Source organism: Pelodiscus sinensis, chromosome 1, assembly GCF_049634645.1.
Source record: "Pelodiscus sinensis isolate JC-2024 chromosome 1, ASM4963464v1, whole genome shotgun sequence".
NCBI classification, from domain to species: domain Eukaryota; kingdom Metazoa; phylum Chordata; order Testudines; family Trionychidae; genus Pelodiscus; species Pelodiscus sinensis.
In genome coordinates, this window is record NC_134711.1 from 101,732,541 (window position 1) to 101,759,095 (window position 26,555).

The 26,555-nt window shown below is 47.3% G+C and overlaps 1 protein-coding gene and 1 long non-coding RNA gene across 2 annotated transcripts in view; one reads left to right on the forward strand and one right to left on the reverse strand.

The window, feature by feature from the left end:
* The window catches only part of KDM7A (lysine demethylase 7A), an 86,528-nt gene extending 70,257 nt beyond the window's left edge, over positions 1-16,271 (reverse strand). The window contains exon 1 of the mRNA XM_075939680.1: positions 16,067-16,271. Coding sequence (XP_075795795.1) covers positions 16,067-16,173 — 107 coding nt within the window. The 5' untranslated portion in view covers positions 16,174-16,271. The remainder of the gene's footprint in view (positions 1-16,066) is intronic.
* Positions 16,272-16,631: 360 nt separating this feature from the next.
* On the forward strand, positions 16,632-25,030 carry LOC142830992 (uncharacterized). The gene is made up of 3 exons (XR_012906577.1): positions 16,632-16,663; positions 24,067-24,200; positions 24,776-25,030. It is a non-coding gene; the product is annotated as an uncharacterized LOC142830992 (long non-coding RNA).
* The last annotated feature ends 1,525 nt before the right edge of the window (positions 25,031-26,555 follow it).

A 26,555-nucleotide genomic window follows, 5' to 3' on the forward strand; every position in this document is an offset into this window, starting at 1 on the left:
ACTACTCTGCACTTGCTCAGCCCGTTGTTGAACTCCTTCCTTGCTAGGGTCCAGGCTGCCTGTATACAGCTTCATGAGGCGCAGAAGCAAAGGGTAGGCTTGGCTGCCAAGGAACACTATTGGCACTTTCACTTTTCTGACTCTGACTTCCCTGGCTGAGAAAAAAGTGCTTTTGTGCATCTATGATGATGACTAAAGGGTTAAACTCAGGTAGCTAGGGGGTGTTGGCAAGAAGCCAGAAGCATGGAATATAGTGCTGAAATTTAAATTGTAAAGATTACCTGCTTGCCCTTTCTCTTTATGTGAGGTGAGAGAAGCAGGATGATTTAAATCCAGGCAGGACTACCAAAGAATACTGGGCATGAAAATTAACTGGCCCGTGAAGGGATCATGAGTAAATAGAGGGGGAAATGTATATTGAGTCACAATCAGGTTATTTTCTTTGTTTTGTTGTTTGGTTAACTTCTCTGTGCTAATTCATGTGCACTCCCCCTCTCCCATCCACCGTATCCAAGCTGCAGCCCAAAGAGGCTATGTTTCTCTGTGTTTTGATCTGTTCTTTTCTTAGTTGCTCTGTAACACCTAGCAACTAATTATGCTTTATCAAATATATCTTTTTGTTTTGTTGTTAAAAATCACTTTTAAGGCAATGATTTGATTCTTCTGTCCTGAAAAGTAAACAGGAGGTCTGTGTGTGCGCCTGCCTAGACTCAGAGGTCAGCTATCCAAGACAACAAGTATGTTTTCTGTAGGTTTTTCTCTTGTTTTTTCACACTTTCTTGTGGTAAAAGAGATTGGTGTACCCCTTGGGAAGAAGTTCAAGTGTTTCTTCCTGGTTTTCAGGGTTTTAATTCACTTGATGGTGGCAGCCTCTCCCCCAAGACCAGTAAAACTGTGACCTTAAGGAATTTCTGTAAGCAGAAGCCTATCGAGGCAAGATATTTAAGGTCTCTTGCGGGGACACCCCCCCCTCCCCCCCGCACTCAGAGTGCCAGAGTGGGGAACAGCCCTGACAGCATCTTTCTGAAGAGGCATGTGTTCCGACCATCCCACATTGACGTTGGTGAAACAGCCCTTGTGATTCACCGGCACCTGCAGCACCATGGAGAAGTACCGCTTATGGCTGATGTACTCCAAGGCAAGGTGGTCGGGGCCAAGATGGGGATGTGTGTTCTGTCTACAGCCCCACTGCACTTAAGGAACTCCATCGTACCAAAGCCATCCACTATGGTGTCCACATTTCCCAGAGTCAAAACCCTCGGTAGCGTAATAGTATCGATCACCTTGACTACTTAACTAACAGCAGCCCCCACTGTAGATTTTCCCCACTCTGAACTCTTTCTCCACTGACTGATAGTTGTCTGGTGTTGCAAGCTTCAATAGAGGAATAGCCACACATTTCTCCATGGTCCGAGCAGGTCTCATTCAGGTAATTTGGCACCTCAGGGCAGGGGAAAGCAATTTGTAAGGATCCAGGAATGTGGCCTTGTGCATTTGGAAGTTCTGCAGCCACAGCTGAAGTCCCATATCCGCATCATGATACAGTCCCAACTGTCTGAGCATGTCTCATGGCACCAGAAACAGCATTCCACTGTGTCCAGAGGACTGACTGGTGGCTGCACTAGCATCAGCACAAAGACTTGCATGAGCAGCACCTCCACACCACATTGAGTTGTCCTCGTTCTCTTCATGGAGAAGCGACATGCATATGCTCTCCAAGTACTGCGCCATTAGATGAACCACAACACACATCCATCACAATGGCTTACTCCAAACAGGGGCTTCATGCTCATGCTGCTATGGTGTGTCTGTGGGGGCGACCAGGGAACAAAAAGGCATGAGCATACTGCCACCCCATTATCTCACACAAGGAAGAAGGGACTAGACAAGTGAATTATGGAACACCGCGGTGTGACATGAGCCCATAACCAACCGCTGCACAATTCTGGTTGCAGTGGCACGGTAAGCATAGCCCAATATGCAAAGCTGCCCACAGAGCCTCACTCTGAGTCAATTAGGCTCCCTAATGGGGATGTGCTACTTCAGACTATATTCAATTCTTCCCCACAGTGAGGACACAGACCATCTACTTATTAGGTGGTAAGAAATCAACCACATTAGATTTGACCTTACCTCACAGTGTGCCCACAGAGTGACAATCCTGGAATCTTAATTTAGATAATTCATTTGTACTATATTATATGTTAGCAATGTTCTAACAAACAAATGCATGCTTAATATGTCCTGGCCTGATTCTAATCTGGAAACTAGAGTTATGCCTACCTAGAGTTTTAGAGATTTTAACTGTATTCTTCACTTCATGTTCTAAATTTTGCACTGCAGACATGGGTGAAATACAGCTGCTATTCAACAAAGAACATTCAGTAATGGATAGTGTATACAAGATACTTTGATTCTTCTCAGATGAAAAGTACTATTAAAAACTCAATTAACCACCACCTACTGTAGCATGGTGAAATCACCTTATTTGTCCTCCCACAGTAATTTTAAAAATATTATAAAAACATTTGCTGAAACAAAATGAATTTAAGACAACAATTATAAGTCAGGCTTCAAAAAGTGAAGAGTATCTTCAAAAAAATCAATTTAGAAAATAAGCTTCAGAGTGCTTATTTGCCTTCCAAGTTAACATTCATATTTTCAGAGTCTCTCTCTCCAACAACCATGAGGTGAAAAGTTTACTTAAAAAACACGGGAGTGATTCCTACTGTGATTCAAGGTGCTGAGGATTTAAATAAAATAAATATGTGCACCGGGAACATACTACAGCAGCCGTGGCCAACCTGCGGCTCTCACGCTACATGCAGCTCTTCTCCCCTCCCCCTCCCCCCGAGTGCAGCTCGCAAAGACCACCCACTCCTCGTGTGGCTCATAAAGACCCCCTGCATCCCCAAAAATGACCCTCTCCTCCTGGCTCCCTGTGCTGACCTGGGCTGGGGAGCCATTAAAGAAGGAGAATTAAAGATGGCGTTGGCCAGCGGGAGCCTGATGTGTCCAAAAAGCCTCTAAATATGTTTTCTAAAAGGGGCAGAGGTTTTTTTGTTTGTTTTTGCTTGACCAAACACAACCAAGGGCTCCTTTTAAAGGGGCAGTCTTTTTTTGTTGTTGTTGTTGCTTGACAACTTTGGCCCGACTCTTCGCACTGGACCCACGGATATCTTGGCTCTTTGCCCAAAATGGGTTGGCCACCCCTGTACTACAGCTTGGATCTCCCTGGTCCAGCACCCTGAGGACCTGAACTGTCCTGAACCAGGGAGTTTGCCAGACCAGGGAAAGTCAATGCTCATCTGCTAGCTGCCCCACTCCCGGGCTCTCAAGGCTGGGGTTCCCACCCTGCTGCCACTCAAAGCCGCCAGAGTTCCCCACTTTCCAGCCAGGACCACCTGGCTGCTGCTGGCCCCATTGCCATCAGGTTTCCCAGGGCCACCCAGCTTCCCCGAGCCCCGTTCAGAAGCTGTCTGCCCCCTGCCGCTGGGGATTCCTCCGGGCTGCCCAGCCAAGGCTCCCCTCCTGCCACTGAAGGTTGTCTGACCACCCAAGTCCCACCGCCACTGGGGATTCCCTGGGTTCCCTGACTGGGGCTCCCCGGACACATTGATGCTGGGGTTCTCTGGCCACTCCTGGCCCATATAACACTGGGGAGTTCCCTGGCTGGGGCTACCCTGCTGGCTGCTTCCAGAGTTCCTTGGCTGGCCCTGGCCAGCTGGTCCCAGCGCCACTGATAAAGCCAGTCCTGCTGTCGCCAGGGGTTCCCCGGCATAGGGAAGCCAGGCTTCTGCCTAGCCCCACTGCTTCAGCAAGTTCCCCAGCAAGGGCAGGAGCTGCTCGCTCATTGTCTGGCCCAGCTGACACCAGGGTTTCCCTGATCGGGGTGTGGGTTCCCTGTTTGCTGCCTGGTCCCGCTGATGCTGGGGGTTCTCCAGTTGGGGTGGGCTCCTCACCCCTGCCCAGCACCACAGATGCCAGGAGTTCCCCAGCTGGGCAAGGACTCCCCAGCCACCACCTAGCCCAGCTACTGCTGGGCTCCAGGGCTCCCCAGTCCTGCATTTTCCAGCTGACTCCTGCTCCCACAGCTCTTTGATCTGGACCATGGATATTGCCGGTCCAGTGAGCCCTGGATTTGGGAGGTTCAACGTGTATTGATCTTAAGGAAAAGATAATACATTGCTTTCAAATCAGAGCAGTTTGTCAAGACAACTGCACTCAAAACGTACATCCACACAATTCCAAGCATTTTCTACAATGCTCAGCACTGTTGTATATGAGCATTTCACACAGATTAATGAGTTTATTGAGAAAAGAGAAGTCATGTCACAGAAAGGGAACTGAGGCACAAAAAGAATAGGAAATTTGTGGCAGGGCTGAAATCAGACACCAGATGTCCTAATCTAAGTACTAATCTGATATTTTATCCACTAATCAAACTACCAAAATGTACCTAAAAGTGAGCTTGTTAACACAGGGAGATTTGTTTTTAAAAAGTTGTAAAGTCAACAGAAAAACACTGTTTTTATTCGGGGGAGGAAGGGCATGGGTACAGCCTTTTTGTACTACAATAGAGGTAGTTCTTACTTCTGTGGAAATAGTGCTCAATTAGGGAAAATAAAATTTAAAAAAACCTTCCCTCACCTTACATTTGCCAGTCTAACCCCAGTTTCTGCCGAAACACTCAGAACCTAGAAGCAAAATCTCACTTGTTGATTACAGCAACAAATGTGGGTTATATAAACTAAGCATACAGTCACAATTGCCCTAGTCTGGAGTGATTCAATTTTAGTTTTTAAAATAAAAATGTAAAGTAACTTTCCCATTTCAAAAGGAATAATTTCTGGAAATAAAAATTAGTTAAATGTATCCTGTCTTGGTAAAGTTTGAACCTTTCCTGGCCAATTAAAACACTTCCTTTTTACACTTTATTTGTAACTTTTGATTTTTCAGCATCCATAAATGGTCAGAATGTCATAAATTGTTGCATTACTGTGCAACCTGTTTTGGAAGCATCCATGACAGGCTACACAGGGGGTCAGCATCTTTCTGAAGAGGTGCACCAAGATTTAACCCTCCTGCCCTGGGCCACGCAGCTCTCCTGGGAGGGGGGAGGGGCTCTCTCCACTGCATGCCTCACTTGGTCTCCTGCCCTGGGCTCCAGCTCTTCCTACGGGGGAAAAAAAGAAGAGCTTTTCCTGTGGGGATGAGAGGAGCAGCACAGAGCGCTTCCCCAGAAGCTGGATGCAGGGCAGAGCCTCTGGGCTTCCCCTCCTGCAGGAAGCCAGCATTGACTGCAATCTTGCAGGAGGCACAATGCTGTATCACCAGCATGGACTGCAGACGAGGTGGCTGGGGGGAGGGGAGGGGAGGAGTGTTAAGGGAAATGGGCAAGGCGGGGGTTGATGGTGGGTAATCCAGGGGTATCCAGCCACACTGGCATTGGAGTCCCATGAGAGTCCAGTCCATAGCGCCCCTGCCTTCCTGCCAGGGACCCAGGCGCCAACGTGGGTTTGTGGCAGGGAGACAACCCCCCCCCCCCCACACACACACACACACTCTCCTCTTCCCTCAGCCATCACCGCTCAGCCCCAAGCCACAGCCCAAGCAGCTCTCATCCTCTAGTGGGGGCCCAGCAGCAGTGGTGCTGGTGGCTGTGCTGTCTTTAGCCCACCTCCCAGGGGCATCGCAAGGCAGAAAAGGAGGCGAGCGGAGTGGGAAGCGCCAAGGCTGCAGGGCTGGGGCTGGGCAACAGAGTGGAGGGCTAGAGGAAGCAGCAGAGGGGCTGGAAGGCAGCTCTGCACACTCCATCTTCCTCCAAAGCAGGGAAACAGAGACCCAGAGCTAGCCACCCTCTTCTCTGTGACTGTCGCACCCAAGCCCAGCTCCACCTGCCCCTGGCAGCCAGCTTGGGGGTACCCCGCTCCTGCACTTGGCCTACCCACCCCCGGAGCAGCCCTGTTCTGCCACATGGCCTGGCCATCACCAGAGCAGCCACAGTCCCTGAAACAGCTGCCCACCATAGGCCATGTAGCTGCCACGGAGAAGGAACCGGGGCTGTGGTGAGGCTGTCCCAGAGGGACAGCCTCACCATTGCCCGGCTCCAGCTGCAGCTCCCAGAGCAGCCCCTCTATGCCACACAGCCCTGCCTCAGCAGAGACAGCCTCACCACAATCCAGCTCCAGCCGTGGCACACGGGGCAGCCACCAATCATACAGTCCTGCCGCATGCCACTCAAAATCAGCTTGAATGCCACACATTGCCAACCCCTGAGCTAGAGAATGAATGGCATTCCAAAAGGCATCCTCCACCAACTTGCATTCTGAAGGTTGGCCCTTCACACCAGGCAGATTTCAGAAAAAAAATAAAAAGTCACTATAACATTCTCTCGGATTACCCAGAAGGAAGAAATCTCATCCTCAATCTGCCAAGTACTGTAATTAGGATTCATGATGTAGTTCATGCTGACAGTCACAGAAACACAAAACTGGTTTTGAGGTGGATATTTTATTAATGAATGGATCTGAGAACATCTTGGTGTCAGGAAGCAGATATTCACCATCCTCAGAATCTATAGACTATACTTACTCTAAGTAATTTTTTTTTTTTACAAGTTAGAATCAAGTACAAATTCTATTTATTCTTAGACCCAAGAATTAATATAAGGAATTGTTCTAAAAAGCAAAAAAGAGACTTTTTATACTAACCAGTCCTCAAAGTACAAAAAAACACCCCCAAAAAACCAAACACACACATTCTACCTTTTCAAATGAACTGTCACCACAGACACATTTTGGAAAAGATCTAAGGCACAACTGAAAGCTAAAGAGCAGAACTCATGGCAGAACTTTGTACCGGTAATAACTGTCACCACGATGGATATGAAGTTACAGGCTGAACTTCTAGTTCAGCACTCTCCGGTCCGGCAACATCTATTGTCCGGCATGATTTTGGCTAGCTGGATGTCCACTTACCCTCCATGTGGCCAAGTTTCCCACAAAGTTTGTTTACAACCACCAGTCCTGGCTCTGTGTTCTGTGCTGTTATTAGGCTCTAATTTACCCCCTAAATGTCTTCTACGAGTAAACAATGGAAGTGTTGGTAATGCGGCTAGACAATACTGACCTCCCATGGTTTGGCAAATTCTTTGGTTCAGCACTGGTCAGGTCTCAAAGGTGCCGGACTAGAGATTCAACCTGTATTTCTTTTCAGCAGGTTAGATTAAATACGGAATAAGTTTCTGGGGATAAGAACTACAAATCAATGCTGTGAATTCAGAGATGACCAAAACTGAAGTTTAATCATTTAAGGCAGGGATGGGGAACCTTAGGCCTGGGAGCCAGATGCAGCCCTCCGCTTGTCTGGACCTAACCCCCAAAGCTCAGCCTCCCTTCCCTGCCCCTCTCTTTCCCAGCATTGGCAAGCCGACACTGGTGCTCCAGCCCCCCTGCTATTCCCTGGGGGCTGCAGCACACAAAATCTACTAAGCTGGGACCTCCTAAGCTCTGGTGTGTGAAAGGAGTGTGGTGAGTGTCTTTCTCCTTCTCAGTTGAGGACCGCAGTGAGGGTTTTTTTTCCCTGCTTCTCACTTGTGTTTGACCCGGAATGATTTTTCTGTGGGTCAGTGGCCCCAATCCAGAAAAAGGTTCCCCACCCCTGATTAAAGGTTCTTCATTATACCAGAATCATAGAATCTTAGAATATTAGGACTAGAAGGGACCTCGAGAGGTCATCAAGTCCATTCCCCTGCCCTCATGGCAGGACCAAATACTGTCTAGACCATCCTTGATAGACATTTATCTAACCTACTCTTAAATACCTCCACAGATGGAGATTCCACAACCTCCCTGGGCAATTTATTCCAGTGTTTGACTACCCTGACAGTTAGGAACTTTTTCCTAATGTCCAACCTAAACCTCCCTTGCTGCAGTTTAAACCCATTGCTTCTTGTTCTATCCTCAGAGGCCAAGATGAACAAGTTTTCTCCCTCCTCCTTATGACACCCTTTTAGATATCTGAAAACTGCTATCATGTCCCCCCTCAATCTTCTCTTTTCTAAACTAAACAAACCCAATTCTTTCAGCCTTCCTTCATAGGTCATGTTCTCGAGACCTTCAATCATTCTTGTTTCTCTTCTCTGGACCCTCTCCAATTTCTCCACATCCTTCTTGAAATGTGGTGCCCAGAACTGGACACAATACTCCAACTGAGGCCTAACTAGCGCAGAGTAGAGCGGAAGAATGACTTCTCGTGTCTTGCTCACAACACACCTGTTAATGCATCCCAGAATCATGTTTGCTTTTTTTGCAACAGCATCACACTGCTGACTCATTCAGCTTGTGGTCCACTATAACCCCTAGATCCCTTTCTGCCGTACTCCTTCCCAGACAGTCACTTCCCATTCTGTATGTGTGAAACTGATTGTTCCTTCCTAAGTGGAGCATTTTGCATTTGTCTTCATCCTGTTTACCTCAGAAGTAGTGTACATTACGCTCATACAAATGGTGCCACAATTTTTCTCTTTACGATACTCTATAACTCGCTCACTTTGGAATATAGTCACCAGGATGACTTCATTTGTTAAATAATGAGCATTTTAAACAGATATGAATATAAACGTCTAAATCTAAAAACAGACCTAAGAAGAAACACACATTCAATTGTAAAGTGCACCACGTTTGTAGTAAGGATGTTAGCAAGTAGTCGACTACTCGACTAACCAATAAGCATAAACTTATTGGGTAGTCGAGTGGAGTACTTAGCTATTTGCTTTCCCCACCCCTTCCTGCCGGGAGAGGAAAACAGCAACAGGTGCTGGGGGGAGCCGGCTTAAAAGACAGCTCCCCCCAGCACCGTCTCCACAGTGCCTCTGCGCCCTCCCTGCCCTCACTGTCTCTATCAGAGACAGCCGGGGGAGGGAGGCGGGAATAAGGGAGGCTGCTGCGAAGCAACCTCTGCCTGCAGCAGGCCGAGGCTTGCCGCAGGCAGAAGCTGCTCCAGCAGCAGCACCTGTCCGCAGGGAGCAGACAGACTGTTCGCACTGGTTTGGAACGCTGCATCTCTCCATTTTAAATGTAGTAAGATCCAGTGGCTCTTACTACATTTAAAATGCAGAGCTGCAGCACGGGTGCCTCCCAGAGCTGGCGCCAGCAGCTACCCCTGCTGCGGCTCTGCATAGCGGCCCCTTATCAAATAATCAAGCAGTAGAAACAAATTGTATCGACTACACGATTAGCCATTTAACATCCTTAGTTTGTAGCAAAATATCTCTCTTTTTGGATGATCAACTTAGATCAACACAATTAACACTGAAAAAAATAACACAAAAAGATTTTCAAACAAGTTATGACAATTATTCAGCAACGAAGAAGACTTTTCCTCATACTACAACTCCTAGAACTTTCCACTAGGAGAATTTAGTTTAAGAACAATCATAATTCTGCCTTTTTTTAAAAAAACCTTAACACTACTATATCTGAATTAGCTTTTGTTCTATGCATTGGTATCAGCCTATATATAGTTATGTATCCCACTGCACAGTGGGTCCCGCACTATTGCAGCAAACCAAAAATTGGGAGGATGGAAGGGGAGGGGAAGAGGGCAGGAAAATGTCACCAAAAAAATGGACAGAAGATCTAAGTCAGCTATTGCATCAAACTATTTTTAACTTAAAAATTGACAAAGTTGTCTGTAGCTCTTTAACTAGTATGTATTTGAGAGAGTCTAAGAACTCTTAAATGCTAATTGCAAGGACCACCAAATTCAGTATTCAGCTTCCTCTTATAACTTAAAGCAACCTAAGGGTTTTGTTGTGCCAGTAAAACTGGATGTGCCTGGAATGGGATGGCTTTTCATAAAACCATACAGAAAAGAGACAGTATCACTACTGTCTATCCAGGACTGCCCTAGCCCCAAGTCTTCCCACCTCCATGCACCTTTTAGGAATGGCAGGAACTGAAGCTCTACTTCTCCCTCCCCGCCCACCCTCCAATTCACAAAGGACATTGCTGGCTGTTCCCCTTCATCAGGGAGTGAGGAGAAAGTGCACAGTTTGCTGCATTCCTCACTCAGGCTGAGGACTGCAGGGAGTAGATGAAGCTGGACCTGCTCCAGCTCAGGGACATGTACCCCTCCCCTAGTTGTGCCCAATGGAGCTGCAGCAGCCCTGGAAAGGTACTTCTCACCTGGCCTCAAGCTGCTATAGTGAGAAAGGGCTGTGTTAGTCCTCTCTCCCAGGGCAGCCTGCATACTGAATGCCTCATCCCCAGCCTCACCCCCAGAACAATGATTTAAATGAAGAAAAACAAAAAAGATAATCGAGTTAAAGACCTGAGCAACACTGGGTAAATCTTCTAATAGCATATATTGGTTATGTCTCAATTATTCAATTTTACAAATTCAAAAAGTAGCAAGCATAGAAATCAGATTTTAAGTCTCTAAGGGCTAATTTTTTTTTAGTTTTTTGGGAGGCTAGGAGGGTTGTTGTTTGGAGTTTTGGTTTTGTTTTGTTCCTGAAAGTTTCTTGTATTTTTTTGTGCTAAAAATAAAGTAAAAGCACAAAGTTTTGCAGTGTAAATGTACGATGGATGTGAACAAAAAGTAAAGAAATGAAAGAAGCCTATACGGTATGTGCATAGAGCAGTAAATAGTGGACGGTACTATTATAAAAATAACAAAACAATCATACAAATGTATAATCAGAAAACACCTTACTTGAGTAGTCATCAAGTACAGCCCCCTGTACTTGGTACAGTATCAGTAAACCCAGATAATCTCCGACTGGTTTCTTCTGCTTTGCTCTTAAACACCTCCAACAATGGGGATTCTGCACTCTACATTTGAAGCTTATTCTAGAGCAGGGGTGAGTAATCTTTTTTTGGGTCATGGCCCGCTGATCCCCAAAAAGTCAGTTGGGGGCTGCACCCAAGTGCGAAGCAAAAAAGACCCCAAATTCTCACTATGTGAACCCCGACTGAGGAGAAAGACCCTCCGCACATTCTCCTCACAAACCAGAGCTTAGTGGGGCCCAGGCTAATAGATTTTGTGTGCTCCATCCCAGCAAGGGGAAGGAGGGGATGAGGATGGAGCATCAGCATGCACTCCCCAATGCTGGGGGTGGGAGAGCCCTGGGGGCCAGATCCAGGCAAGCCAAGGGCCACAGCCAGCCCCTGAGCCTTAGGTTCTCCACCCGTTTTAGAGTTTAACACTTACAGTAGTAAGGAAGCTTTCCTAATATATCTAACCTATATCTCCCTTGCTGCATTTTAAGCCCATTTCTACTTCTCCCTTCAGTGAACACTAAGAACAATTGGCCATCGGCCTTTTTTATAATAGCACTATATATTCACGGATGGACCCAACAGTCTTTCTTCAGTCTTCTTCTCACAGGGCTAAATATGCACTTTTTAAAAATCTCATATGTCAGGTTTTCTTTCACTTGGACTCTTTCCAACTTGTCTACATTTTTCCTAAATGTGGCATCCTGAATTGGACATAGTACTCCAGCTGCACAGCTCTCTGGTCCCAATCACCTCACATTTCTTACCTACAACACTCTCACTAATTCTCCCCACAATCATATTTGGCTTTATTGCAACTGCATCATGTCGTTGATGAATATTCAATTTATAATCCACTATAAACCCCAAAGCCTTTTCATCAGTACTACCATCTAGCCAGTTACTCCCCATTTGATTATTCCTTCCTAAATGAAGTACTTTGCACTTATCTTCACCGAATTTCATCTTGCTGATTTCAGACCATTTCTCCATTTGTCAAGGTCTTTTGAAATTTTAATCCTGAGATCCTAGGAGGAGAATAGGATTTGTGTAGGTTCTGCACAATATGTTTTGAGAGGCTTATAAGAAGATACTGACAATACAAATGTAGTACAAAAAGGGGGTTTGGGCGCAAGAGGGTACATCTGCACTGGGTCTGTGAGAGAACTCCCTATCCCAGGAAGACAGACTCATGCTAGCTTGAAACTGGTCTAATAAAAGATATAACACCGCACACAACTTTTAAATTGTTATCTATCCTATTTATAAAAGTATACATTTTTGTTATGTCTTTGAGTCACTGAAAGGTAATCGATTACAGGAGACTGTAACAAGGCTAATATTCAATTGCAACATCACTAGAATCAAAAATGTATTATAGATTTTCAGATAATATGTAACAAGAGGTACATAAAGCACTCACATGAATGTATATTTTAACAAGATTACAACAAAACTGGGCAAAAACCTAGCCATTTAAAAAAAGTAGAAAAATAATTTCATGAATTTTTCCCTTCTGGATCTGGAGGCCAAAACGGGCAAGAAGCACGTGACAAAAATTGTAAGTTTTTTTGCACTCTCTTGAATACAGCTGCCAAGGGGTTCTGGTGGATAGAATACATGAAAGAAGAAAGCAGAAGGGTAAGTGGACAGCAATTTCTTACCTTTGTCAGTGAGCAGAATATAAAAAAAATACAAATTCTCAAGTACAGTAATTCAGCTATTTAAAACATTTTAAGTTTTCATTAACATTTTGTACTTCCTTGAAACCTTTACTCTAAGTGATCAGGCTACTACAATGCACTCTATAACCCACACCTTAAAACCAGAGAGACTGACGCTAGTGTAGAATGAAGCAGTTCATTTATTGTGTGGGGGCATCTCACTGGGATCTACAGGAGCCACCCACTGGTCTGCAAGTACCGTATTTTCCGGCGTATAGGGCGACTGGGTGTATAAGACGACCCCCTATCTTTTTAATTAAAAGATAGGGTTTCATCTTATACCCCAGCGCCCCTCTGCCTCCTTTGCTCCCGGTGTCCCTGGTCTCCTGGAGATGGTCCCCAGCAGACCAGAGGCACCGGGAGCAAAGCCGCCAGGAGCGCCTGGCCTCCCCCCCCCCCGCCGCCGGAGCCCCTCCAAGGCTTTGAAAGCCTCGGGGGAAGCCGGCGGGGGGGCATCCCAGGCGCGCATGGGCTGCCCCCCCGCCGGAGCCCCTCCGCGGCTTTGAAAGCCTCGGGGGAAGCCGGCGGGGGGGCATCCCAGGCGCGCATGGGCTGCCCCCCCGCCGGAGCCCCTCCGCGGCTTTGAAAGCCTCGGGGGAAGCCGGCGGGGGGGCATCCCAGGCGCGCATGGGCTGCCCCCCCGCCGGAGCCCCTCCGCGGCTTTGAAAGCCTCGGGGGAAGCCGGCGGGGGGGCATCCCAGGCGCGCATGGGCTGCCCCCCCGCCGGAGCCCCTCCGCGGCTTTGAAAGCCTCGGGGGAAGCCGGCGGGGGGGCATCCCAGGCGCGCATGGGCTGCCCCCCCGCCGGAGCCCCTCCGCGGCTTTGAAAGCCTCGGGGGAAGCCGGCGGGGGGGCATCCCAGGCGCGCATGGGCTGCCCCCCCGCCGGAGCCCCTCCGCGGCTTTGAAAGCCTCGGGGGAAGCCGGCGGCGGGGCATCCCAGGCGCGCATGGGCTGCCCCCCCGCCGGAGCCCCTCCGCGCCGCCGCGGAGGGGCTCCGGCGGGGGGGGCAGCCCATGCGCGCCTGGGATGCCCCCCCTCCGGCTTCCCCCGAGGCTTTCAAAGCCGCGGAGGGGCTCCGGCGGCGGTGCATCCGGCGTACAAGACGACCCCCGATTTGGGGGGGATGTTTTTTAACATCAGAGGTCGTCTTGTACGCCGGAATATACGGTAGGTTATAACCTGTACCTTATACTCTAAGTGGCTTGTGACTGGCCTAGCCAAGCAAATGCCTCTTTCCCCTACTACAACTGCAGTCAGTTGGGCATCCAAACTGAACTCTTCCTCATGTTTATTTTAAAAAAAGGTGGTAGGAAGTTGGAAGAGTCTCCTTTGTGAAGACTTGCTTCCCACCTTCTTCTGATATAGCCCAAGTGAAGGTTACCTTTCATGTACCCTGCAAAACACAGTGTACTTTTAACTTTGGTAAAACATGTATTATACTACCATATGCCCAAATAAGATTACAATACTCAAAGGGATGGCATACTAATTGGAACATAGAATATAGAAAACAGCAGAAAATTGTAAGAGCAAGACGCAGCTACTTCATGATACTGGATAACAAATTTTCCATGGCAATGATCTATAGCCTTGTATGCAACTGTTTAAAAAAAAAAAAAAAAAAAAAAAACGACTCTTACCATAATATTGCCTTTCTCTATATCAAGAAAACATAGTACATCCCCATTTAAACAGAAAATATTAGAAAACAGAACAAAAAGACACCTTCCACACAACTGCCCCTTTCTCAATAAAAATTTAAAATCAAAAGGACAGTATCAGGATGCATTGTTTAGCTTATTACAAACATAGCAAGCCAGGTGAGCATACACAAGGTCTAATCCCACTGTGCTCTGAAAAGTGCTGAGCAAATAAAAAATCCTATATGTGCTGGAGAATAAAGATGTAATCACTATCAGTTTGAAATCTAGTCAACTAAAAATAGTTTCAAACCTTACATCTCTTTCTGAAACCCCTTGCAAATGTTTGTGGTTTTAAAACTAGTTCCAATTTTCTCAGTTGTTTCTGATGTGTGAAAGACTCATACAAATGACGTCTGATTGACTTCACAGAACACAATTAACAAAAAAAATATTGAAGTCATTAATATTCCATGCTCCCAGCAAAAAAAGGAACCAAATATTGCTTTTATTTTCTAACAGAACTTAAACACGGGACTGAAACCTACACCCAGCAACTATTATTGGATTTGCTGTCACTGTTAAAGGCACACTCCCTGCTTACAATACGACCACATGTGCTGGGGATATGGGGACACAAACATACCTGAAACAGCAAACAAACCCCTGAAGAAATTTCAGCGCTTACTAAGCAGCAGAATAATTGACTGATTTTTAAAAAAAATTTCAGAGATAACTTTTGAGCCTATCACTGCCTCCAGTGTTCCTTTAATCTAGGAATGAGTACTAAAAGCATGTGCTTGTTCTTTTAAATTCAGCTTCCCAGGCACATCCAGCAGAGGGAGACTCGGCTGTCTAGCCTGCTTTACATCGTGAGTCTGTTTTTGTTAAATGGGGGGTATTTAAATGTCCTGCTGTCAATCAAAACGTACTTCCTACAATCACAACCAGTTCCTCAGTAAATATCCCAGCGCTTAGTCGCTACAAACAACAGACTCTTAACCTCAGCCAGGCAGCTGGGAACAGAGCCGGACAGCCACTTGGGCCGCCGAGCCCCCAACTTGTTTCTTTGTTTAAACGTTCATGACTCTCCCCCCCCCAAACACACACACCGGGCTGCCGCTGCCTCGGGCCTCTCTCAGGCACACACACAGCTTACAAAACACACGCGAGTCGGCGGCGGCGGCCTGGGAAGCCGCTTGGGACCGGACAAGAAACGTCAAACCCAGATAAGACAGGAACGCACCCCAAACACAAAGCGAGGCAGGAAGCCCAGGCACGGCCGCAGCCGGGTGCTCCGGCCCGGGGCAGCTCTGACACCCCGGGGCAGGCAAGGGGATGTTGCTCTTCCGCCCCCTCCCCCCACGTACCGTAACCGGCCGCCGGCAGCTCCCACGCCCTGCATGACAGAGGCAGTCGGGGGAAGTGAGAGAAACCCCCCCCCTCCCCACCACATTCCGCGCCCCGACCCACCGCAGCCGCGAGCCCAACTTCTGGACAGCTCCTGCCCCCGCGCTCCAGCCCTCAGCTGTTGCTCGCGTTACTTTTGCCGGTGACACCGCCGGAGTAGCGGGCAGCGGAGCCCGGCGCGCGGCTCCCGGCGGAAGCGCAGCGAGGGACGAGCAATTCTGCGGCTCCGCAGCGCGGGGCAAGAGGGCTTCGGGGGGGGGGGGGGGCTCGTCGGCGGGACCCGGCTCCGCTAAGCCGGGTCAAGGGAGCTCGCTCGCAGCTGCCCCTGCCTGGAAGTGCGGCAGCAGGGACACGAGGAGCCGCCGGGCTCCCCCCCCCCCCCGCATTGTTCCCCACTGGGGGGGCGGTTGTTGTGACCGGGGTTGCTGACACCCCCGACCGTTCCCCTCACCCCCCCCCCCGTGCACCCGGCCCCGGCGGGGGCTCTGCTCGCCCCACGGCCCCTACCTGCCGTGGAACCAGTCCTTGCAGATGTCGCACTCGATCATGAAGCGGCTCACGTCGTAGGGCTCCCGGCACACGCAGTACACGGGGGTCGCCGCCGCTCCGGCCATCTTTAAAGAACTCACTGACTGAGCCACCCTCCCCCTCCAACAGCCGCCGCCGCCGCCGGCGGCACCAATAACAACAGCGCGCGCGCCAGCCTAGCAGAGCGCGCGCCACCTCCCCCCCCTTGCCGTCCTTCAGCCCGTGCTCGCTTCCAGCGCTGAGCATGCGCGCCGGGGCACTTCGCCTCCCGAGAACAAGCGGCCGCTCGCAGACGTACGAGCGGATGCGACTCTCGAGCGTGCCCGCCAGCCCGTCTACGCTAATTGGATGCGCGACAGAAAAAGCACGTGCCACAATCCCCTTCGGAGGCGGAGCAGGCGGGCAGTCCGGGCACGCGCTCGCCCCTCCTTCCTCTCTGCCCCTCCCTCCCCCTCTCGCGTGACAGTTCCGGGCGGGGGAGGGGGGCGAGAGAGAGAGGAGCGAAGGGTTCCGCGAGGACACAGAGAGAAAGAGCTCGAGCGCTGGGAGGGGGAGGAGCTGAAGCGTCTCCCTTATGTAAGCGAGCGGGGCCGCCTGTGGGAGGGAGCTGCCGCTTCCCCCTTACGGAAAGTGCCGACAGCTGCCGGACTTGCCCGAAGCGCTCGACTTTGTTTTCCACGCTGCTGAATGACACGGGGGGGATTCCCTGTCGCGGGGGCGGGGCCCTGCCCGGGCGCTGGGGCATGCGGAGCACGAGCAGGGGAGGGACATTGGCTCGCTGGGATTTCTGTGGGGCCTGGTGCAACGGGGCTAGGGGGGCACGAGGCATTTGCTGGGAGTCGGGTGAGCAGATGGCTTGATGTGATAGGGACAGCCCCGATAGTTGGGGCTTTATCTCACACAGGCGCCTCTCTCTCTCTCTCTCTCTCACACACACAAACACACCCTCCCCCCTGTGACTGACACACACACACACCCCTCCCCCCTGTGACTGACACACACACACACACCTCCCCCTGTGACTGACACACACACACACACCCCTCCCCCCTGTGACTGACACACACACACACCTCCCCCCTGTGACTGACACACCCCTCCCCCTGTGACTGACACACACACACACACACCCCTCCCCCCTGTGACTGACACACACACACACACCTCCTCCCTGTGACTGACACACACACACCCCTCCCCCTGTGACTGACACACACACACACACACACACACACCCCTCCCCCCTGTGACTGACACACACACACACACCCCTCCCCCCTGTGACTGACACACACACACACCTCCCCCCTGTGACTGACACACCCCTCCCCCTGTGACTGACACACACACACACACACACCCCTCCCCCCTGTGACTGACACACACACCTCCCCCCTGTGACTGACACACACACACACACCCCTCCTCCTGTGACACACACACCCCTCCCCCTGTGACTGACACACACACACCTCCCCCCTGTGATGCTAGACAGAGGTGGGCAAATAGTGGCCCACGGGCCACATCCGGTTCCTCAGGGTTAGCACCTGGCAGGCTGCTGCTGCTGCTACTTTAGTTACCTGCACCTCCACGGGTGCGGGCACTTGTAGCTGCTGTTGGGGCTGTGGGAAGTGCTGCTGCTATCACCCATATATGTGGAGATGCAGCTAAATATAACGGAGGCAACCCACCCGGGGCTAACCTTGGTGAACTGCCACCCACCTCTTTATTGTCCACGCCTGTGCTAGGGCCAGAGAGTGGCACTGGGCATTGCTTTAGAGGCCCACTGGGCACTAGGATATAGGGCAGTGAAGTTCAGCCTGTGGTCCTTGGACGCCTAATGGGCTGCGGATTATGCCTAAGATTTCCAAAAGGGTCCATGCCCACTTTGAATTGTTTTAGGGAGTTTGCATATAAAAAAAAAAAGGTTGAAACCTGCGCACTACATGTAGGATGGGTAAAAAAAAAAATCAATTGAAAAATAAAACCCCAATTTGTTTTAGTTGGATTTTTATTTTGCTATTTAAATCATAATAGGTTTTTCCTTTTAAAAATAAATGTTTAAATAAAAGTTGATTTTAATACAAAATATGTTAAGGCCCACAATTATAACAGTCTTTTAAAACATTCAATAAAAAAAGATGATGAATCCATGAATCTGTATCAAAAACTTTTGAGTGAAATGCTTCTTTTCTGTATAAAGAAAGAGTCATGAGGAAAACATCTAGGCTAGGTCTACACTCACGGCTTCTTGCTCAAGTATGGCTGTTCTTGTGCAAGAATCTGCAGAGCGTCTACACTGCCCGCCCGCTCTTGCGCAAGGAAATTTATAGTACGGCGTGGTAAGAGGGGGCTTCTTGCGCAAGAGCTACACACTTTTTTTTCCACAGATGTAAGCCCTCTTGCGCAGGAGCTCTTGTGCAAGAGGACAGTGTGGACGCTCAGCAGGAATTTCTTGCACAAGAAAGCCCTATGTCTAAAATGGCCGTCAGAGCTTTCTTGCAGAAGAGAGCGTCCATACTGCCATGGGAGTTCTTGCGCAAAAGCACAGCACGGACATGGCAGTCTAGACGTTTTCTTGTACAAGACTTCTTGCGCAAGAATCTTTGCGCAAGATGTTCTTGCTCAAGAAACCGCGAGTGTAGACATAGCCCTAATGTTTGAGGTCAAGCTTTATAAATATGGCAAATAGGTCATGTGTTGTATTAAGGGCTTAACTCTGTGGAGGAAGATCCAGGGGGCTTTGCTACAGGGTGACAGGGTCTGATAAAGTCATCACAGACATCAGGATCTGGCCTCTGCCTACCGGAGACACCATTAAATATCTCATTACCCTCCATTAAGCTCATCTGGCTGCTCTCCCACTCCTGTTTTATAGTTTCTCCCAGTGTAATGTATGATCAGCTCAGTACTCACATTGTGACTATTATGACTTCATCCACCATGGAAATTTTCTCTCCGGCTCATGGAAAAATACTGACCTCTGCCCAGTAACTACTAGTCCTTGCTTATGAATGGGTCTGGACACTTCATACAAATGGCATTGCTCTGTTTCCATGCACTGTACAAACAGAAACTCATTAATTTCTCAACTGCTTCCCTCTCATTCTCTCAATACTTGAATTACTCTAGCAAAAGTCTAGGCTACGTCTACACTGGCATGATCTTTTGCGGAAGAGTTCTTGTGCAAACATTCTTCCAGAAGACAGCGTCTACACTGGCATGTGTGTTTACGCAAGAGATGTGCTTTTGCACAAGCGCATCCATGCCACTGTAGATGCTCTCTTGTGCAAGAAAGCTCTGATGGCCATTTTAACCATAGGGCTTTCTTGCGCAAGAAATTCATGTTGCCAAGAACAGTTGCGCAAGAGGGCTTATTCCTGAGTGGGAGCATCAGAGTTTTTTAAAGTGCTGTAGTGAGTAATTTTCAATATATGAGCGATTTACCATTTTGTTTCAAAGTCCAGCTTAGGCATAATTTGCAGCATCCACAATTTTAGTCCTCTATTAGTACCAGCAATAGCTAAACAAGCATTAGGCGGTAAATTACCTCTATCAAAAATACTTCATTATCCACTAAAACCATGAATGGGTTGTAGTCAGGACCAGCAAATCTAGAAGAAGCTAATGTAGGGAACCTGCTTATTTGTTGCATCTTTTAGCCAAAATTTAAGTATAACTACTCCAGGAATAAAATACAATAGTGTTGAAATTGCAGACTACTTCTGCAACAACAACTTTGCTTCAGCTTCGATGAAGAGAGAGCAGGAAGAGCCAAATTAATTCTCCCCTGAGATATACAATGAAATTCAGTAGTTGACTGTTTTAAACTATTTATTAAGAAATAGTTTAAAACTGTTCAGATGAAAATTTGTGAAGAACGTGACAAAATAGGTGCAATTATGATAGTCAAGATAGTCAGCCTCAGACTAAAGGGAAACATAGAAGATGAGCTTCACATGTTTTACTGTATGCACAATGTGCCCCATATGATACACAGCTGGGATTCTTCACAGAATTTGGTCCACAGGTTAGATCAGTTGGCCCCAGGACAGGCACTGACATGGTGTGATATGTGAACATTGATCTATACTCCCCTTGGACAAACTCAGAAAAATTAAGCCTAAATAGACGTTAAGGCCAGATGGGAACGTCATGGTCATGTGATCTGACCTCCTGCAGTACACAGAACTTCATACACCCCTTCTTATAATATGTCCTGTCTCTCCCTGGTGTTTATCCCTTCCTCGTGATTCTGTTGAAATTTGGACACTGAGGAAAGAAACTTAGGCAATTAAGAACTTGCCACTTTCATGTAGGCACATTTGAAAATCTTCCCAGGCTGACTTGAAATAATCATTTTGATACAAAGAATACAGCTAATCCTGCTGTTCCTTTAATAAATCATTTAGCTGCAAATGTGAAACTTGTTTTGAAAAGAGAAGTTTATTTATCCAAAATTATTAAGGTTCTTTCATTTAATAAAAATAAATGTAATATGCTAGATTTGATTAAATTCCAGTTACCTTTCTAATGCAGCTTGACACAAATCATGAGCAAAATATTAAATTATCTTAGAAATAAGAGGAGATGATATTCATCATTTTCTAGCATACTAAATACGTATATTAAATAAATAGAAAATATTAAGCTATATCACTACTTAAATAAAAGTATATAGTTATAATATACTTTCCCAGGGATCAAAATGATGTACCAAATCTAGTGTAAAGGCTCAACCGCATGGTAAATCAACATGTTTCGAAGGTCATACCAGCTAAAGAAAATGCACCTTTATTTATAAAATAACTGCAGTATAAATGGAAAAAGTTGATTAAAATGTATTTAAATTGACATTTTCTACTTGGTGATTTAAATCATGTTGGTTTAAATCAGTGTACCCTGTGCACAGGTAGGAGCTGGTGCAAAGAGGCACAGGGCATCTGCTGGGAGGGGTACAACATTATAAGGACGTGTAGGGCTTAGAACCAAGCAGAACAGGGCACATTTACACAGCAGGACTAAAGTTGGAATAAGCTACACAACTTCAGCTACGTCAGTTGCGTAGCTTACGTCAAAATAGCTTAACTTGGCAGTTGGTACTATCTATACAGCAGGAACTCGAAGAAGAACACTCTTCCTCCAACTTCCCTTACTCCTCATGAAATGAGGGTTACCATGAGTCATAGTAAGAAGTTCTCCAGCTCGACATTATTTTGAAATAAAGGCTTGTAGTGTAGATGTGTACTATGTCAGTTATTCCAAAATAATGCTGCTGAGTAGACATGCTGTTCGTCCATCGAGGTCGATGAGGACCACCCAGTGTCATCAGTTTAGTTGGGGGTGGGTTCGGAGATGGCTGATTAGTCCAATCCGAGCCCGAAATTGACGGTTACAGTAGGGACATGAAAGATCAGACGGCCGACTGGAGGAAGAGAAGATACCAGCCCTGGACTTGTGAAGAAGACGTTTCTCTGCAGCATAACGCAGTCTCTTTTGTTCGTTGGCTGAGCAGACATACCCTTATTGGAACGAACAGCCACTGGTGATGGTACTATAGGGATATGTAAAGCCTGGAACTAAGCAACTAAGGATGTTTGCTGAGAAGACCATAGGGCATGTCATTGTGGGGACACACAGGACATTGACTAAATAGACTGTAAGGCCAGATGGAAACATCATGATCATGTGATCTGACCTCCTGCAGGACACAGCATTTCATCCATCCCCTCTTATAATAGGTCCTGTCTCTTCCTGGTGTTTATTCCTCTGATATATTTATAGAGAGCAATCATATACCTCTGCAATTTTAATTTGTGTAGGTTAAAGAAGCCAAATTCCTTAGGTCTCCATTTCTCTGGTCAACCTCATAGTTCTCCTCAGCATCTGTTCCACTTTGAATGTATCTGTCTTAAACATCAGAGACCTCACCTGCATGCAGTATTATAATAGCACCTTTGCTGCAAGGCCTGTTATCTCAAAGAGAGACTGCACCTCTTACACCAGGAAGCTGTACCATCTGCCTTCATCTACACTGCAGGGTTTTTGCAGAAGAAGCCTTTTGCACAAGAGTTTTTGCACAAAAACTTCTTGCGCAAAAGCGCGTCCACACCCCAAAGCACATTGCAAAAGCAATGTGCTTTTGCGCAAGAAAGCATCACACTGCATGGATGCTCTTGCACAAGAAAGCTCTGATGGCCATTCACAGAATGGCCATCAGAGCAGCTGTGCTTTCTCCGAAAGGGGTTTCTTGCATAAGAAACCCCTGCGGAGCGTCCACACCTACCTTTTTGTGCAAGAGCTATAGCGCAGAAGGGAGCTGTCCTCGTGGGGAGAGCTATAACTATTGGCAAAAGCCCTCTGTTCTGTTGATTTTCTTGCGCAAAAGTGCGCTTGAGGTGTGGACACTCTGCCAATTTTTGCGCAAAAACAGGCATTTTTGCGCAAAAACCTTGTAGTATAGATGTAGCCTCTCAGAATAAGATGTTCTTGCATGTAACTAAGGAAAGGGTCTTAAACTCAATTTACCTTAGGACCAATGCCAATCCTCAAATCCTCCCAGTGGACCAGAGGCATCTCCTTCTGACAGGGCTCCGGCAGGGCAGGGGTGTCCATGCATTCCTCATTCCCCAGTACACCTGTCGGCCCCTCCTACTGGCCCGTGCATCCCCCTCTCCCTATGCATCCCTGGCCCCTCCTACTGCAATGGAGGGGGAGGCTGCTGAAGGGGCAGGATCTCAGGTGGAAGGGGTGCAGTCGTGGGCAGAAGGGGTAGGGCTAGGCCTTGCCTTTCCCATCTGGGCTTTCACGCACTGCCTGTGGCTTCCTGCTGCTGCTGCTGCTGCTGCTGCTGCTGCCACTGCCAGCACATCCCTGTGGATCCTGAAGTCATTTAATTCAGAGAATGAATTTTCCAAACAGTAAATGGACAGATCGTATAGGGAAGAGTAGGAACTAAAGTTACTCTGAGTTAGCTCAAGCTATTGCTAAGCAGAAAACGAAACATCCTCACAGAACGCCTGAAGTTTTTAATGAAACATTCACTTAGAAAATTTCTACAAGCATAAAAATTGCCTAAAGGCATCTGAATCTCTCCTGTAGTATGATAATATCTGGTATAGGTAAATGAGCCCAAAACACCTCAATAAGAACTCACACAATGAACTAGCAAATGCAGTAGATCACTAGCACTGCCATCTTTCAGAATTTGGTTAGTGGATCCCTCCCCCCCCCCCCCCCCCCAAAAAAAAACCCCTCCATGATGTCATACCTCAGTGGAGCATTTTTATCAATCTGAAGCAAAATTTATCAATGTTACATGTTCTTCACATTACAGAAATTTGAGACTACCTTCCAAAACAAACTGAAGGAACTACTACTGAGGGAAGTTTCAAGAGGGATGCCTTAGGATTTTTCTGTGACAAAGAAAAATCATTACAACACATATAGAAAGATAGTTCTTCCATTTGAAATGGTGAAGGATTTCCCACCCACCCCCATCCATATGTTTGAAAAAGGAACAGATTGCTGTGGCATATTTGCATTTCTTTACATTGCACACTATATTTTCTATAAAGGAGTGATTTAAGATACGAAGTAGTAATGGGACAATCTACTGTACAGTGGTCTTGACTTGAATAAGTCTCTGAGTGGACCTATGCATAACTTGCTATAGTTATTCATTTATTTTGATTTTCAGCATCTGTCCCTGACATTAGGTCCTTCAGAATATTTACATCAAACTAATCCATACCTTTTAAGAGCTACAAAATACTTATTTAACAGATCAATATTAATCTCATACAAAAAAACCTTGGTAAGTGTGTAGGCACATCAGTGATGTGAAAATATTACATTTCAAGAATAGTAGTTTTCAAATAAAAAAAAATCTTTGAACCCCTGAAAATTCAGTTAATGTTGCACTTTTCAAAAAGGCACCCAAACAACCTCACTTTTCCCTCCTATCTTCCCCTGTGCAGATGTCCTGGGAAAAATCAGACTACAGATCTGCTGAACTGAGAAGTTGGGCTGTCAAGAGTGGAATGACCCAGCTGGGCTGAGGAAGCAAGCAGGAGTAATGTAGTAGATCTGGAGAAGATAAAGAGGGAGGAATGTAAGTGCTTACTTATTTTCTTCAGTCAGTGATCCAACTGTTGTTTGCAGAAATAGGACTTGGCTTCTGATGAACTATGTGAGGTTTGTCAGCTGCAGAACTTGGGAATCATCTAATGCTTTCTTCTGCTTTCTATACCCTGAAAGATATTGAACATGATCGCCAGTCATTAGCTCTTTGGTGTGGTTGCCAGGAGCCGAGGGGATCCATTTTACTACTTCTGTGCACTACTTGCAGAGATCAGACAGCTGAAGGAAATTGTGACAGATGTGGCAATTTCCTGCAATATCCTTGAAAAATCTTATTGAATTAAGTGTAAATATCCTTGGGATCCAGTGTGTTTAATGCAAAGCTTATATATTATTGTGGGCCAGGATGATCAAAGGACTCTATTGAGCAATGTGGCAGACAAGAATGTTTTTTGGAACAATATGTGTGAAGTAGATTTATTGAGAAGTATCTGGGGTTGAAAGTAAATTCTTTTGCTCCCCTTCCCACCTCAGTTACCTTAGATCTAGCCTTTTGAAGCTAGGCCCTGAGAAAGAGACCATTTCCTGATGATCACCCATTCACAGAACCTGAAGATCAAAGGCCCTGGCTGACCTGTATAAAGGAAAAACTAACCTATGTATGGTGTGCTTCTTCTGAGATGAGACTGCTATGAGCTTGTAATCACAGAAAAAAAAACCCCTTGGTGAGGTTCGAAGGACTGATTCCAATCAAAGCCCAGGCTGGAATTGGGGGTGATCTCTGGTAAGCTTTTTAGCACACTGTAGTGCATTGTTTTAAGTATATTTTCTCTGTAATGCTTTCACCTTATGTTGGGGATCTGTGCCATCTGAAAAAAAACAGGCAGTGGAGAAAGAGATATGTTTCTCTGCCCAAGAAAAGTGATGGCTGAGAACCAGCCAGAAGCCTAAGAGTGAGTCTCTTTGCAGGAGAGAGAAGACAGATGCCATTGTCCTGAACTGCAACAGAAGTATTTTCATAAAATGGCAATGTGTTATTTGTTCACTGCAGGGGTTCTGTGAAAGTGGGTGATGAGCCAGCCAAGGGACATGGAAACACAGTGAAACAGCACTTGCTGACTGTCCTTTGAAGAGCCCACTGACCCAAGCAAGGATTATCTTTGGACCATTATATGGCTGTAATAGGTCTGCAGTTCCATTTTTCCTTGGGAGATCTGTAAGCTCTGAGGCACATCTAACTTACCAGTAAGACTAAGATTTAGTCATAGGTACTTTAAGTAAAAATTATGGCCAGGTCATGGGCAATAAACAAAAATTTATGACCTGTCCATGACTTTTACTACAAATACCTCTGACTAAATCTTAGCTGCCCCAGGGCCCAGCTGCTCTGGGGGCTCCCATGGCACCACTGCTTTACGGGGGCCTCTGGACTAGTCTATTGGTCACTGCTAGAGAGCTCCATAGGGTCAGCAGCACTGGCTGCTGTTGGATAGGCCCAAGGGCCAACTGCCCTAGCTGCTGCTTGAGTGGCCCCAAGGGCCAGCTGCCCAGGACCACCAAGCAGTGGTTGGTGTGGCTGCTCCTGCAGCTGCTACTCTGCCCACTGTTCCACCCGCCTCTGGGGCCGCAGCTCTGGCTCCCAGGTCAGTTGGTTGTATGGCCCTGGGATCAGCCACTCTCACTCCTGCAGTTGCAGAATTGCATGGAGATCACAGAAAGTCACAGGATCCATGACTCTCAACCTCTGAGACAGACTTGCAGCCTTATTTATATGGAATAAGGTACACTGCTCTTATTCTGTACAGGTGGTTTTGTAATTACTTTAACTGTTGTGGAAGTCCTGAGGGATGTTTTCAAGGCTATTCCACATTTTATTTATATATTGATAAATATGTGTGCCAGTTTGTGCGTCTGTCTTTTTGTCCATAAGTCCATTTGTTCAAGAACTCCTCCTAAATGGTAAGAGCTAGGACCACCAAATTTGGTATGCAGGTCCCTCTTATCCTAGCTTAAAGCAAGGTCAGGGTTTGGTTGTGTCAGGAAAATGGGATGTGCCTAGAATCCAATTGTTTTCCATAACAGAAAGGGAGGGGGCTGGGAGCAGGGACAGCTATGCTCTGCAATGACCACTGGGGACAGTGAGTGCAGGAAACACTGCAGAGTGACCAAGGATGCAGCCGCATCAGGAAAAGAATGGCCTGCTGGGACCAGCGCTTTCCATATTGCTGGCCACCAACCACGAGTAAGTAGATCCTCTGCCCCAAAAGCCATCCTCCCCAGCCTTTAGCCCCAGCATCAGAAGTGGGTCCCTGCCACCCAGCAGACCCACCACTGCGACCTCCCCTAGGAGCACCATTAGGGCTGACCAGCACCGTCCTGCTCCCTC